The sequence below is a fragment of the Gobio gobio genome (genome assembly GCF_949357685.1).
Source record: "Gobio gobio genome assembly, chromosome: 1".
In the NCBI taxonomy this organism is placed as follows: domain Eukaryota; kingdom Metazoa; phylum Chordata; class Actinopteri; order Cypriniformes; family Gobionidae; genus Gobio; species Gobio gobio.
Genome location: NC_137097.1, coordinates 56,360,217 through 56,375,999, shown reverse-complemented (window position 1 = coordinate 56,375,999; position 15,783 = coordinate 56,360,217). Strand labels below are relative to the sequence as shown.

Sequence of the window (15,783 nt, the reverse complement as noted above, 5' to 3'; positions counted from 1 at the left end):
CTTTACAATGTATGAAGACATTTTGTTCAGTGTATTCAAATTTGAACTACTTCATACTATGGTTCAAGCGATCAGATCAGATCAGAGAGTGTTTTGGACTCTGTTTACAACCGTACTTAGCACTTGTGATCGGATCACACGAGACTAGCTGATCTTTATACCAGATGTAAACGCGGGTCTCAGAGGCATGATTTAAAGTCGTGGTATCCTACACATTCCCATGACATAGACTTGTTCACACAGCAGAATGATATAGTTGTCAGTCCTGTTTGGAGTGTTAAATATGATTAATTCTTGCACAGCTCATTACAAAAAAAAGTGACAGTTATATTCTATGAGCAAATACTATCTTATTATGGACCATCTTACATATTTGTATGAATTTAGAGAGCATGTTGATATGGGCTGTATGAACCGACAGCTAGTCACATTATTGACCTTCAAATACACTGCCATTCTTTTTCTTTTTTTGAAAGAAATGAATACTTTTATTCAGAAAGGACTGATAAAATTGATCAAAAGTGACAGGAAAGACGCTTATAATGTTAAATAAAATTTCAAATAAATAAACTGTATCAGTTTTCACAAAAATATGCAGCACAACGGTTATTAAATTGATAATTAGAAATGTTTCTTGAGCACCACGTTTGAACGGTCGTGTTTCTGATTCAAGTTCAATGTCTTTATTTACCATTATTATCTGTTGCTGTGGTTACAAGCATTATGCTGGAGTTAGAGAAGGAATTTACTGACGTCATGTACAGGACCATTTCACGTTACGCCTAACACAGTTGTCACTCCCAAAAAAATCTCAAATTGAGCTGTTAAAAGTAACAGTTTGCTTTTGAATCATGTGGCGCTCTGAAACTGACGTGTCTGTCTCTCCTCAGGCTCTTTCTCGCGTCACCCCAAGTGGCCTGCAGTCTGCCGTACCTCGATGAGACCCTCCACACGCCTCGAGCGGACCAACCACGGCCCTGATCTGCACTAGGGCTTCTCCAGCAGCCTCTAACCATGTGAAATTAACCTCAGCAAATCAAATCGAAACAGAGACTTCATTTCCTCCTTCCTCTCAATGCAATTAAATACACTTGAGAGTCACACAAAACTTGAGAGATGGACAGTTTTTGGTTTTCTTCTTTTGGCACATGCACCGCACACAAACATTTTCCTGGCATACACACCTACACTACTCCAAAAACACACCTGGGCACATCAGTTGTGCTTTGTTAACATCACTTTCTGCCAGACAATCGCTGGCGAGATGGGAGGGATGGTGCGGGGAGGGGGGGCGTGATTCTCGGCCATCGCTGCCTTTGGCCCTCTGACACACACCAGGAGGAGAGGGCCGTCCTCCTGCCGTCCAGAGGCCTCTTTGCAAAGCAAAGCGTCTTGGCTAAAGCCATGTACAATGGCTCTGATAGTGTGGCTCACCCTCTCCTGTTGCAAAAAATTACTTTTACACAGCTTGGAATGCAGCTGTACTGATAGCCATTGACATTTTGCTTACCGTAATCTTTTTATTTTTTGTCTTTTTGTTTATGTACAACAGAGATTAAATTGATTTCACACTGGCTACAGTCTTTTGCAGATGAATCTCATCTTTTTGTTAGTTTAACAGCGTTAAGCTTAATGAAACATGCAGAATTAAATAGAATTGTTTGAAAGCCTGTTGTTTAATGTGGCAGGATGAAGACGGTGTCCCTTTTATGTCTTTTTGTAGTTTATTATGCGGAAGGCCGGGTGGAGAATCATAAAGCAATGGTTCGAGTAGTCTTACCCACAGTATCACCTTCATACCGTTACAGCTTTTTAGATTATTTTATTTTCTTTGCACCAAGCAACCTGGCCCTCTTTGTCAACTCTATTTGTTTTTGTTTTTTTATCGCATTCCCTTAAGCTTTTCTTTTGTTTCTCGAAAGCTGTGAAATGCCTGTATTGTAGAGTTGGTGATGTTATTAATGTTGCTGTTTGTTTCTCTTTTTTTTTTACCCCCTGAACTTAGCTTAGAGCTTTTACAGTATCGCAGACACACGTGGTTGGGGCAAAACTGTTGGACAGTGTCACTAAAAGACATTTATAGCAGTTTGGGAAGTCTAATAACGAGAAAAGGGCTTCATTTATTTTATAATTTTTTTTTACGGGAGGGTATAAACTTGGAAAATATCCTGGTAATCTGAGAGGTTTGGGCATATGTTGAGACAAACCGGCACTTTTTCTTTTAACATTTGTGTTTGGATTTGGAAGGCCAGCTTGTCTCAATGAGAGAACACCAGCCGTCATTTAAGCCATGCCTGATTTCTTTTTGATTTTCTTTTCGACTGACACTTTTAACAATTGAGATGCAAGTTTTTGTTTTTCTTCAACTTTATTTACTGAGTATTGCCACTGCTTTTAGTACTATGTTTCAGAAGTGTGTTTCCTTGACTTACTGGTGCTATAAGTCACAGAGGACGTGGAAGGCGAGCCGCCTGTCCATATCATTCAGCATAGTAGAGCGTAGGCTTTTTCTGTAGTCATGGGGTGGGGGGGCTAGTGGTGAAACTCTGAAAATTCTGTTGTCATGTATATAGGATGTTTCTAGTGATGGCAAAGTACCATTTTTTTCATAGCCACTGTCTGTGTGTGTGTATCGTGAGTATGGGGAAAAGGCTAGTGCTTAGAGAGGTGAGAGGGACTTTGTTCCGTTCTAGATTTGATAAGTTAGTAATTTTCTCTCCACTGGTGGTCTCACAGAAACAGCCGCTCCAGTACTGGTGGTGTTTAAATGTAGGCACAAGTACACTTTGTCGGGGATCGAGCTATTATGGATTTCTCTATTTCATTTTTCTGGTTCATTCTACTCACGACTGCTTGGCCAGTCCTTCTGCATCACACTGTGCTGTATCAGGTGGAATTATAGAAATCTTCCTTCCCTGGAAGATTTTTTCCTCATTTGTATTGCCACTGTATTTGTGTATTTTAAAATGTGTAAATAAATTAATAAGTACTTGTAAGTTGTATTTGTTTTTCTCTCCCCCTGCCAACACGCATCCGATTTCTTTGTTTCACTCAAAACATTACACTTATGTTTCAGTGAATACTCGCCAAGCATTTTAAGGTAATTGAGTTAATGGTTGTGAGACGGCTCTCTGCAAGCTCATACAATGACGCACCACCGAATTGAGCACCTTCCAACACTTAAATGTTTCAATTTACCAGACTACGTCAAACCCAGTGATATTTGGATACAGGCACAATTTTAGTTTTTTTCAGGTATTTACCTAATCCTTTTCAAGCTATGTTTGTATAATGGATGAAAGTGCACACTCTCAGGTTTAATTTGAGGGTATTTTAATTTGAGGAAGGGTTTAAGAATTACATCTCTTGAGAGTAGCCATCCCCCCTTTTCAAGGGATCAAAAGTAATTGGACAATTGAATCAAAAGCCGTTTCATAGACAGGTGTGGGCTATTTCTTCATCAATTAAGCAGGTAAAAGGTCTGGGCTCGTATTCATAAAGATTCTAAGAGTCCTCTCGGAAAACTCCTAATTTAGCTTAAAAACTTTTACGTAGGAGTCTTAGCTTAAGAGCTATTCGGGACCGATATAGCAACTCTGAGCAAGGAAAATACAAAAACTTTTATCTTAGTGAAGAGGCGGGGCTGACCCCGTTGCTACGTATGACAGTCTTTTGAAAACTGATTGGTTGGTTGTCCAAAAAGGGGGAAAAAGGAGCGCTTTTAAGTATAGGGTCTATTCTAAGCCTTCACTTTGAAATTACAAGTGCAAATTGTCCTATTTTACCGTTCTCTCTCACTCACACACACACACACACACACACACAAATTATATATATGTATATAAATCCTTTTATTTTTTACCTTGCTGTTAATTTCCTATAAGGTATTTGATTGGCTTAGAATTATAAACATTGTTCCCCTCTTCCCAATTACACTGATTGCTGGCATGTCTATTTAAATGGTGGTTTGAAAGTTGGGTTTAATGCAACAAACATGATCCCTGCACGATCTAATCTATAGCGTCTTATTAAGTCACTGTCATCCATTGTCTGCAACATATTTCTTCTCCCTCTACGTCTTTCTGCATTTTCTCCGCTGCTAAAGAAACTCTTAAGCCTCTTAAAAGTCCTTGTCCGTGCTCCTAACAAATTTGACCTTAAGACCTCTTTTAAGGGTTAAGATGCTTTCTGAATTACTTTTTTCTTTACTAGGATTTTTTTAGTTAATTTTAAGAGTAAACCCCCACATTTCTAAGAATTTTCTTAGAATTTTGTCAGTAGGAGCTACTCTTTGCATTAAGATTCTTCATGAATACGGGCCCTGGAGTTGATTCTAAGTGTGGTATTTGCATTTGGAATCTACTGCTGTGAACCCACATCATACGTTCAAAGGAGCTCTCCATGCAAGTCAAACTGGCCATTATTAGGCTTCAAAATCATTAGTCCATCAGAGAGATAGCAGGAACATTCGGAGTGGCCAAATCAACAGTTTGGTACATTCTGAGAATAAAATAATGCACTGGTGAGCTTAGCAACATAAAAAGGCCTGGATATCCACAGAAGACAATAGTGGTAGATGATTGCAGGATCCTCTCCATGGTAAAGAAAAATCCATTCCCGCCAAATAAAGGACACTCTCCAGGAGGTAGGCGTGTTGTTGTCAAAGTCTACAATCAAGAGAAGACTTCATGAGAGTAAATACAGAGGGTTCACCACAAGGTGCAAACCATAAGCCTCAAGAATAGAAAGGCCAGATTAAATTTAGCCAAAAAAACATCTAAAAAAAAGGCTGCCCAGTTATGGAAAAGCAGGCTTTGGACAGATGAAACTAAGATCAACCTGCACCAGAATGACGGGAAGAAAAAAAATATGGAGAAGGCTTGGAACAGCTCATGATCCAAAGCACACAACTTCATCTGTAAAACATGGTGGAGGCTGTGGAATGGCATGGGCATGCATGGCTTCCACCCAGCCAACACGTGTATGTGGGGCTAACATGGGTTAAATAATGGCTACAGGGGTACAGAGTGGGCATGGGCTCAAAATGGGCATCTTATCTGGGGCCCACTTGGGTCAACTAGGTAGGTCCCACTTGGGCAAACCCAGCTGGGCTCCCATCCGAAACACACCCATGTGGGGCCCAAAGAGGTTGCACATGGGCTGATATCTGGCCCATTGGGGTAACCCACACTGTTAGACTTTACCGCAATTTTACAGTTACTTACCGCAAAAAAGCCCAGTAAAATACCATTTATATTATTTACGGTTAGCTACTGTAATATGCACTGCATTGTGGGTATTTTTAATGAAATTTACAGTAACTTACTGTATATGGGAATTTGCAGTATTTTACTGTTTACGTAAAAGCAGTAGTGCTACTGTAAACAAAGAATACACACACACACACACTGGATATTTAAAAGTAAAAAAAAAACATGTGGATGGAAGGATGTAAAATTAGTTCTTTGTGGGAGACAAAGAAGTAATTTTTATATTTAGTATTTTCTCCTACCCTTTTCACATTTTCGGGTTTCTCAGAGCGGAAGTCGTCATAGTTGGGTTAAATTTTTATAGCGGTGAATGAGAGAATACATTAATTATATATTTTTTGTGTGCCCATTTGCTCAAATAGCAAAAGAAAAACTCCACAATAGTGATTTCACAACTTTCAAAAAGAGGAAAAAAATAGAGTATAGAATAAATAGAGTAAAGTATTAGTGTTATATAAATGTATTTCGAATTCGCCTCATAGACGGAGCTTCTGCCAGCGGCTCGTCTAGTTGATAAATGACTGACATGGGCTGTGTTTACACGTCTTTTTGTGTTAAAATCTACTGTTAATGAGTGACAAAACGTAGTTTTAAGACTTTTTCAGTCGGTAATGTAGTTGTTTAAAGCTCAAATCTGTGGTTTATTTATAAGAAGAGTGCCTATTTTAACATTTTATCTGGTGTTTTCGGAGTTGTGAGCTCCAGTGAGTCAGCGGCGTTCCGCGCTTGTTTACCGGCGAGAGTAGACTTTCCTCGGCTAGTCCTTCTGACGTCTGCCGCTGGCTCTGATGTCTCTGTGGCATCTCCAGACTAGTGGAGATTTAACGGCCCATATGCTCTCATGGATCGATAATTTGTTCCCTGGCAAATCCTTTAGGCTGAGGGCAAAGTGAAATTTCATTACTTGTTTATTTTTTGGCTATAACTGTACGTTGCAAAATAAAATGACGGATCATGAGATATAAAATGCTAACGGTAGGCTACACACGTTAGCATTTTATATCATGATCCGTCATTTTATTTTATTCATTATTATTTTAATGCCAGAGTAATAACAGTACAAGTGTGGTGATATAAATGTCATTTTTAAATGTTTAAAAAATATATTTATAAACTTACTGCTTACACCTCACATAATTTAAATTGTTTACTCGAGTGCCAAGCCCGCGCAAATGAGGTTTGTGTCGAGTGCGCGCATAACGGACGTCCCTGCCTGTGGATCGGATCGCCAGACATCAGCTGCGAGTTTTCCTGAGGTAAGAAAGTTTTTACTTGACAAATTCGTCACAAATGTCTTTGATACTTTTAAAACGTAAACCAATATCCATTAAATATAGCTACATATATGAAGAAAGTACATAATAATATCGAATTGCTATTACTATATGACAGTCTCGGGGAACTGTTCGTTTTCCTCAACCGCTTTCATAACCCATTAAATTTGCATACAATTGACTAACGCTAACTGTTACCTGCATTGTACATTATGTACCAAATGTTGTATTTACGCGAACAATGGTTTCCGTCTTTTCACGGCCAGTTATAGTTACATATTTTCGTTGACAGTTAACGTAAATGTGTGTGACGCCATTTGAAGTAACGTTAGCGCCTGAGCGGTGTCTCGGTGTGTGTGTGTGTGTGTGTGTGTGTGTGTGTGTGTGTGTGTGTGTGTCTCTCGGTGTGTGTGTGTGTGTGTGTGTGTGTGTGTGTGTGTGTGTGTGTGTGTGTGTGTCTCTCTCGGTGTGTGTGTCTCTCTCGGTGTGTGTGTGTTTGTGTGTGTGTCTCTCTCTCTCTCTGTGTGTGTGTGTGTGTGTGTGTGTGTGTGTGTGTGTGTGTGTGTGTCTCTCGGTGTGTGTGTCTCTCTCGGTGTGTGTGTGTCTCTCGGTGTGTGTGTGTGTGTCTCTCTCTCTCTCTCTCTCTCTCTCTCTCTCTCTCTCTCTCTCTCTCTCTCTCTCTCTCTCTCTCTCTCTCTCTCTCTCTCTCTCTCTCTCTCAAAAAGAACATTTACGCCAGTGTATACACCAGAGGATTAATATATATTCAAGTAAAATAATAATTAGTTCAAGTATGTTCATTGTGGCTTCTTATTTATTATGTTATTTCATATGAATTCATTTTTACATGCCACTGAAGGCTCTATTATTGTCTTCTCTCTTTTTTCAGTGTTGATAGTCATTTGATTGTGTAACTTAAGTGGTCAATCTAGCAGTCATCCTATATCTGTGAATTATCATGTGCAAAACATTTAGGCACCATTAGTCAATAAACATTGATGAAAATTTATTATTTTTCTCTCTTGTGTCAACAGGAGCTAACAACACCCCAGAAAGAGCCACAGCACTGAGCATCTTTCGCTTTGTACGTATATATTTTGACTAACATTATGTGATTAACGTCTTTTAATGCATAACATTTTATTATTTCAACAATACTTGTTGCCTACATTTCCTACTTGCCATCTATTTGTTATCTTGTTGTGACTGTTTAGTCTCATGTGGGATATGTCACTGCATAACATGACAAAGTAATTAAAAATGATTCATTGTATGCACTTAAAAATTTGGGTAACACTTTACAATACGGTTCATTAGTTAACTACATTAGTTAACATGAACTAATAATGAACTGCACTTATAAAGCATTTATTTATCTTTGTTAATGTTAATTTCAACATCTACTAATGCATTATTAAAATCTTGTTAGCATTAGTTAATGCACTGTAAACTAACATGAACAAACCATGAACAGCTGTATTTTTATGAACTAACGTTAACAAAGATTAACTAATGCTGAACAGAGGTGTTGTTCATGGTTAGTTCATGTTAACTAATGCATTAACTAATGTTAACTAATACAAACTTATTGTAAAGTGTTACCAAAATATGTATACATTATTTTATATGCAGATCATATCCAATGAGTGACCAGAAAACAGAGAGACTGAGGAATAGACGGAGAAACGGACAAAGCTGGAATACAACTAAAACCTGAACTAAAAACTAATCATGCAAGTATGTACAGGTGCAAGTATTTAATTATTTTCAATTTCTGAGAGACTTTTATTTTTTAATTTTCAGCCAACCTCGTCTTATGCTTCCTTCATGTGCTAGAAATTTCCTACTTCCCACTTCTGAAGTTGTGATTACGAGCTCATCACATTCAGATTTTGACTTGAGAGGGCGTTCATGTCCAATTTTTTAACTAGGAAACTAGTTCAGTAATTCCTATAGCACGTGAAGGCAGCATAAGATGTCAGTTGAGCAGGAGGTGACGTTTGCCTACCACACCACAGGCGATATGAAGTATATCATATCATGAAATTGCGCTTATAGTCAGGGTGTCAGCGGGGTTGTAAAAGGTAGTAAATGAAAGTAGCCAAAATTAAGGGCAGTAAAAAGTAGTAAACGTCATCTGACGAGGTATTACATTTTCGGGCCCAATTTTTTTTAGATACATTTTCAATTTGTGTTAAGTACAGGCCTTTTTTTTCTAAAATTCGCGTGGATTTATTTATATGTTTAGAGTAGGACCTGCGCGATATCGTGTGAGGTGGTGTTCATTCGCGTGCGCTGAAACAAACTGGGTCCGCGGCTGGCTTGCTGACAAACATGTACGCGAGCTCGCTTCCATTCAGTAATTAAAGCATGGGGAAATGCAAGTTCTCGGACCTCTGGCTGGAGGACTCACGATTTAAAGACTGGCTTAGGCCAGTAGTTTGCAACAGCCGCGAGGCTTATTGCCACGTCTGCAAGAAGACAATTAATATAACCTGGGTGGGGGTGAATGGCGTCAAATCGCATGTTACGTTAATCATATAGCAGCCACCAAGCTAGGATGCGCGGACGTAGCGAGCAGCTTCCCATATCAATGTTCTGCACTACGGATGCATCAACGACCTCAACCTCTACTTTTTTTTTCCTCAACCCCGACTGCTCTCCCGATTCAAACCACTGCAGTCAGCAGTAGCCTAACGTTATTCCAAGCAGCTTTATCAACAGGTGCGTGACAGGCGTCAGACAGCAGACGCTATGCCCGATCACCACCGCTACACCAGAGCTGAGGTTCTGAGGTGTTTAGACCTTGCAACTAAACACCACTCTTTCAATTTGAACGATGGCATTAGGGGTGTAACGATTCATCTACTACATCGATGTATCGATTTATTTTCCTATGATCTAACTACATCGATCTGTGCTCGGCAAGTTGGCCTTCCGGACGACATATATCGATCTAACATCGTTTTAAAAGGTAATCAATCGATTGTATCGATCATAGGAAATAACGCATTGGATTTAAGCACGTCAGACTTTATATGGATGTTTTTTCTTAGCACTTTTAATGATAAAGGCGTTAAACGTTACTCGATTCAGTCTGCCTATCTGTGACATCATCGCAATGCACCAGCAGCAGCAGCGCTCATTGAAATGAATGGGATCGTGTCGCTTTGTCGCTGCGTGCTGCTGGCGGTGTGAACGGGGCTTGAGAAAACAAAACATAGCATGGCGCATGGCAGAGGAGAAGCCAACGAGCGAGAAATTATCAAGCCACCAGGAGAAAGAGCTACCTGTCCTTTCAACCCTTGCTTGTTACCTGTGCATTCCTGACACCAGTGTGCCAGCAGAGCGAGTTTTTAGTACTGCTGGCGACATAGTGAACGCACAGAGAAGTGTTCTGCAGTCAGATCATGTTGATATTGTTGAAAAAGAAATCTGTAGAGTCATTGAAGAGTAGTTCGTTACATTTTATCTTTTGTTAAATATTGTTTGTTTATTAAACTGAGAGTAGTAGCAGGCCAGTTTATTCAATCTGAAGAAATGTTGGTTGCACTTTATTTTTGATATTAATATTGTATTTGTATTATTTTAATGTTGAAAAACAACAGCAAAAGTAGCAGGTAAACTTACTATTAATTAAACCTGAAGAGAAGTTAGTTGCACTTTATTTTTGATATTAATATTGTAATATTTTTATGTTGGAAAACAAAAGCAGAAGTAGCAGGTTAACCTACTGTTGAAATGTTGGTTGCACTTACTGTGCTTTTATTGAAAATGTATTGAATATTGAAAATGAGAGCAGAAAAGGTTAACTTCCTGTTAATTCAACCTAAACTGTTGGTTGCACTTTATTCAAATAAAATTTTAATGCATTTGCCATTAATTGTTGTTTACTTGTTTGTTTATATCCATAATTAATTGATATACCGGATTCCCTTACAAGAAACAACAGGAATCTTGGAAATTTCACCTGCACTGACCAGTATCCAGATATTTATTTCAGTCACACAATTTTTGGCTAAAAAGTTACTGAATCGATTTCAAGTCACTGAATCGTTTCGGATCGTATCGTTCTAAATTAACCAATACCGTCCTTGAATCGTATCGACAACCTCAAATCGTGATACGAATCGTATCGTTGTTAAAACGAATCGTTACACCCCTAGATGGCATTGAAGAGCTGTTTCGAAATATGCAAGTTGCTTAAAGCTTGGCATACACTGTGCGATTTCTGTGCGATTTCAGCAAGGTTATCTACTCACACTGTACGAGTAGATCGCATGCGATGTAAAGCCAAAGCTCACGGTTTATATGCTCACACCATGGCTCAGATCCTCGAGCGCGACTTGTCTGCTCACTGTATGAGTGAAGATTTAGCATTTACTATTTATGTATATAAATTATTATTATTATTATTAGGGTAGGTCTACTTTTATTATTAAATTGATAATACATTTAATTTGCCCCCGTGATAATTTCATAATGCATCAATGCACAACCGACAAGTTGCATAATAAAATAATAGATAGATTAGCTTACTCCTCATTATTTAAATACATTTTGCCCAATTAAACAAGGAATTGTAGGCCTATAATTAAAATGATTATCAGTCTATAATATGTCAGAACACTACAATAATATCAGTATTATCAGAAAGTAAGAGCAGCTTTATTTCAAAAACAACTTGTTTAACACGAAATGGGCCTATACTTCTCTTCTAATTAGTTTCACAATATGGGCCACAAGAGAAATATTAAGAATATAAATACAGACAGTTATAGGCTATACGTTATCAGCATATGTTAAAGCAGATTTATATAAATAACGAGATATCTCTTGTCTCTGTGAGAATATGCGCCGAAAGCTTGTCAGATTTTACGTTCACTTTCAGTAGTGAATAATTGACCAGGTGTGAGACTTCACCGACTCTCGCGCACATTGCGTTTTTGTGTGATATCCACTGACTCGCCTTCATGATTTAAAATGAAAAAGAAAAAAATCTATATTGCACCTTGAAAATTGCTCTCGTTTCCCTCTGTACACTGCATGAACTATGAAGATGTCTCCTTCCTCTTCTGTCTTTATTTCTATTCTCATCTCTGTGGGCAATATGTTATTCCATTTGGAAAGATATTTCATTTACGCTACTATAGTTGCAGCTTGAAGTCGCGCTGGTATTAAAAAATATTTTGAAGGTATTAAAAAAGGTAGTAAAAAGGTATTAAATTCAACTTAAAGGGTTAGTTCACCCAAAAATGAAAATTCTGTCATTAATTACTTACCCTCATGTCGTTCGACACCCGTCAGACCTCCGTTCATCTTCGGAACAGAAATTAAGATATTTTAGTGTAAATCTGATGGCTCTGAAAGGCCTCCATTGGCACAATGGCACGGTTCACTCTCAAAACCCTTAAAAGGTACTAAAGACATCGTTACAAAGTCCATCTCACTACAGTGGTTCTACAATAACTTTATGAATCGGCGACAATAGTTTTTGTGCGCAAAAAAACCCTAAATAACGACTTACATAGTGATGACGATTTCAAAACAAGGCATCATGAAGCTTCGAAGCGTTATGAATCAGCGAGTCGAATGATGATTCGGATCGCGTATCAAACCGCCAAACTGCTGAAATTTGGCGATTCAAACCGCTGAATCGACATGAGGATCAGTAATGACAGAATTTTCATTTTTGGGTGAACTAACCCTTTAAGTTGAATTTAATACCTTTTACTACCTTTTTTAATACCTTCAAAATATTTTTTAATACCAGCGCGACTTCAAGCTGCAACTATAGTAGCGTAAATGAAATATCTTTCCAAAAAAGTTCTGTATATACCCTGATAGTGTATGGAATGCTTTTTAAAGAAAATTTGGGGGGGGGGGGGGGGAGGAAAATGTTTAGATGAAGTAATGGAGATGGTGTGAACATGGCCTTTACATGTTCCAGCGTGAGCTGGAGGGAGGTGTCTTCCGTCAGCAGCTTGCTTTCTGATTGGGTATTGTTTCGTTTCACGTGATAATCTCCAGAGCGCGCACGCTTGTCCTCGGGATAGAGATATATAATATAAGTATAACTATGAATAATAATAATAATAATATAACAAGTATAACTATGAATAACTGCTGTTGCACAAGTTGTTACCTCATCTGTCCATGAACAAATTTAGATGAGATAAACCATTTCTCACACATTTTCCCTCTGTTTTGTTTCAGATCAGCCATCAGTAGTTTACCAGTATGGAGGCCAGCCAAGACCAACTGGGATATTTTGTTCATACTTTTTGTTGCCATATCGTCATGATCTCTGCTTTGATTTGTTGTTATGAATTCAGTTCTCTATTTTAAATTTTTTTTTGTAATTGATTGTGACGGTGAATAAAAAAAATATATATATATATATATATGTGTACATAGACTCAAGTCTCTTATTTGGAATTTATTAAATTTATTATTTATTTTATTGCATTCATGTAAAATATTCAAAATAAAGTAATAACATATTAACATATGCATATTTTGTAAAATAAAAAGTAAAATAAATTACAGTAAAATTACTGTAAAAATGATTATACTGTAAAAATAAATTGCGGTAAGGGCATCATACTGTAAAATTCAATTACAGTAAGGGCATCATACTGTAAAATTCAATTACGGTAAGGGCATCATACTGTAAAACACATTTACAGGTAAGCTACTGTAAAGGGGCAATTACAGTAACTTACTGGCAATAGTGCTGCCAGTAAGTTACCGCAAAAATACAATAAAATGTCTAACAGTGCAGGTAATACCCATTTTGGCCCCAAATGGGTACTACCTGGGTTACCCCTATGGGCCCGGTATGAGCCCATCAAGAGACACATCATCAACCCATCTGGGCTAACCCATGTGGGACCTCCATGGAAACTGAGGACAAAATTAGCTGGGTCCCCGTTGGGTATCAGCCCATGTGCAACCCCTTTGGGCCCCACATGGGTGTGTTGGCTGGCACTGGATCATTGGTGTTTATTGATGATATGACAGAAGACAGAAGCAGCCGGATGAATTCTGAAGTGTATATGAATATATAAGTGTGTCTGCCCAGATTAAGGCAAATGCAGCAAAGTTGTTTGGACGGCGCTTCACGGTACAAAAGGGTGTTTTGTTGATCCAAAACACTGCAAAAGCAACCCAGGAGTTTCCAAAAGAAATGGAATATTCTGCAATGGCCGAGTCAATCACCTGATCTCAACCCGATCAAGCATGCATTTCACTTGCTGAATGCGAAACTAAAGGCAGAAAGAAAGACCCTAGAACAAACAACAACTGAAGTCAGCTGCAGTTCAGGCCTGGCAAGACATCAGAAAGGAGGAAACCCAGTCTTTGGTAATATCCATGGGTTCCAGACTTCAGGCAGTCATTGCCTGCAAAGGATTCTCAACCAAATATTAAAAATTAACATGTTATTTATGATTATATTCAAAAAAAGCTATAATATATAATTTATAAAGCTGAAAGTCTGCATTTCAAATTCATCTGGTTGTTTCATTTTAATATTATTCTGGTGGCATGCAGAGCATATGAAAGTATGAAAATTATGCCTGTGTCCAAATATATATGGACCTAACTGTACATACATTAACATGCTCGTCTGCATTAGCAGAGAATGAGGCGAAAAGCCCAATAAATAGGTTGTGCTTGGTGGTTGGGCTCTCAGCTAACATTTTTAACGATTTCCACAGTTTCTCTTGAATGTAAATCAAGTCACAAATTCCCCGGATCATTTTTTTGAGTGACGGAGGTTTAGAAATGAACTGATATGAACGATTATCACTTTGCCCTCAGGCAGCAGTGTAAAATGTTGATTAACTTCAAGACTTGCAATGATAAGTTCTGCGCTCCAGAATGCTTCCCACCTCTAATCCATTTTGTTCATGGGAGAGATTTAATGTCAGGGTGAGTGGTTGGTATTGATATAATAAAATACAATTTGAACTAATTTAAAATGCTTAACAAATCTTAAATAGAAACGTTTCCTCATCATTTAAAAGCTTTGATTATTTGTAAAGTTTTATTAAAGGAGATTTTCACAGAATGATTTTGGCACAATGGCGCCCCCCTCATGTGCCCATGTTTGTACTACATCCTGACCCAGGCATAGACTTTTGTCCTCTGTAGTGGACATTATATTTTGGTGAATTTCTCTGACAAAATACATGTCACAGTTGCATGCCCTGTAAAGAGCACATTCAGGGCTTTTCAGAGAGACCAAATGTTTGGAAGTTTCACAATGATAACTGCCTCTCCATGGACTTTAAAAATGACTGATTGAACTCTTATGGAAATATAGTATTTTGTAGTTATTTAAATCTGTATAATTTTTTAATTATATGTCATAAACATCTCATCAAAATATGACTTTCGGTTACAAAATAGGGCATTGATTGACACCGGGACTTAAATCATGTCTATCAGGCGTTTTGGGAGACACGAGTGAATAGGGGAAGAAATTCTATTTCAATATTTCTATGAAAATATTAGATATTATGAAAATCTTGCCAATTACAATTCCCATTATTGCACTTTTTTTTTTCATTACATGTTACCCAAAGAACACATTGATATGCTAATTAGAAACCGTGTATAGATACATTGGGAAACCCACTTATATCCATTTCACACACATATTGCATAAAGAAAAATTATATATCAAATCATTCTGTTATATCTTTCATAATATAGTTGAGAATCACCTATTCAAAGTTTGGTATAAAAAATCTTGAAACCTAAAAATGTATTGGTATAATAATAAACATCCTGGACATGGACTTCAAATGTCGTCAGAAGCGTCTTTCCTGGGCTAAAGAAATAAAGAACTGGTCTGTTGCTCAGTGGTCCAGTCCTCTCTTCTGATGAGAACAGAATTCAAAATTTGCAAAATTTGCATCTCATTTGGAGAGGCACACAGTTCAAGATGCTTGAAGTCCAGTGTGAAGTTTCCACAGTCTGTGTTGGTTTGGGGAGCCATGTCATCGGCTGGTGTTGGTCCACTGTGCTTTATTAAGTCAATGCACCCGTCTACCAGGACATTTTAGAGCACTTCATGCTTCCTTCAGCAGACAAGCCGTATGGAGGTGCTGACTTCATTTTCCAGCAGGACTTGGCACCTGCCAAAAAGTAACAAAACCTGGTTCAATGACCATGGGATAACTGTGCTTGATTGGCCAGCAAACTCACCTGACGTTGCCAAGAGAAAGATG

General features: G+C 38.1%; 2 protein-coding genes across 5 annotated transcripts in view; one reads left to right on the top strand and one right to left on the bottom strand.

Annotated features, from left to right (window-relative positions):
• csnk1da (casein kinase 1, delta a) overlaps window positions 1-2,994 on the top strand; it is a 31,733-nt gene extending 28,739 nt beyond the window's left edge. For all 3 annotated transcript variants that reach the window (XR_013817167.1, XM_079825069.1, XM_079825070.1), the window contains one exon: window positions 891-2,994. Coding sequence is in view for 1 of the 3 variants with exons in the window: in XM_079825069.1 (XP_079681195.1) it covers window positions 891-941 (51 nt within the window). In the remaining 2 variants the exon portion in view is untranslated. The remainder of the gene's footprint in view (window positions 1-890) is intronic.
• dus1l (dihydrouridine synthase 1-like) overlaps window positions 1-15,783 on the bottom strand; it is a 658,813-nt gene that overhangs the window by 67,039 nt on the left and 575,991 nt on the right. The gene's annotated exons all lie outside the window — the stretch shown is intronic.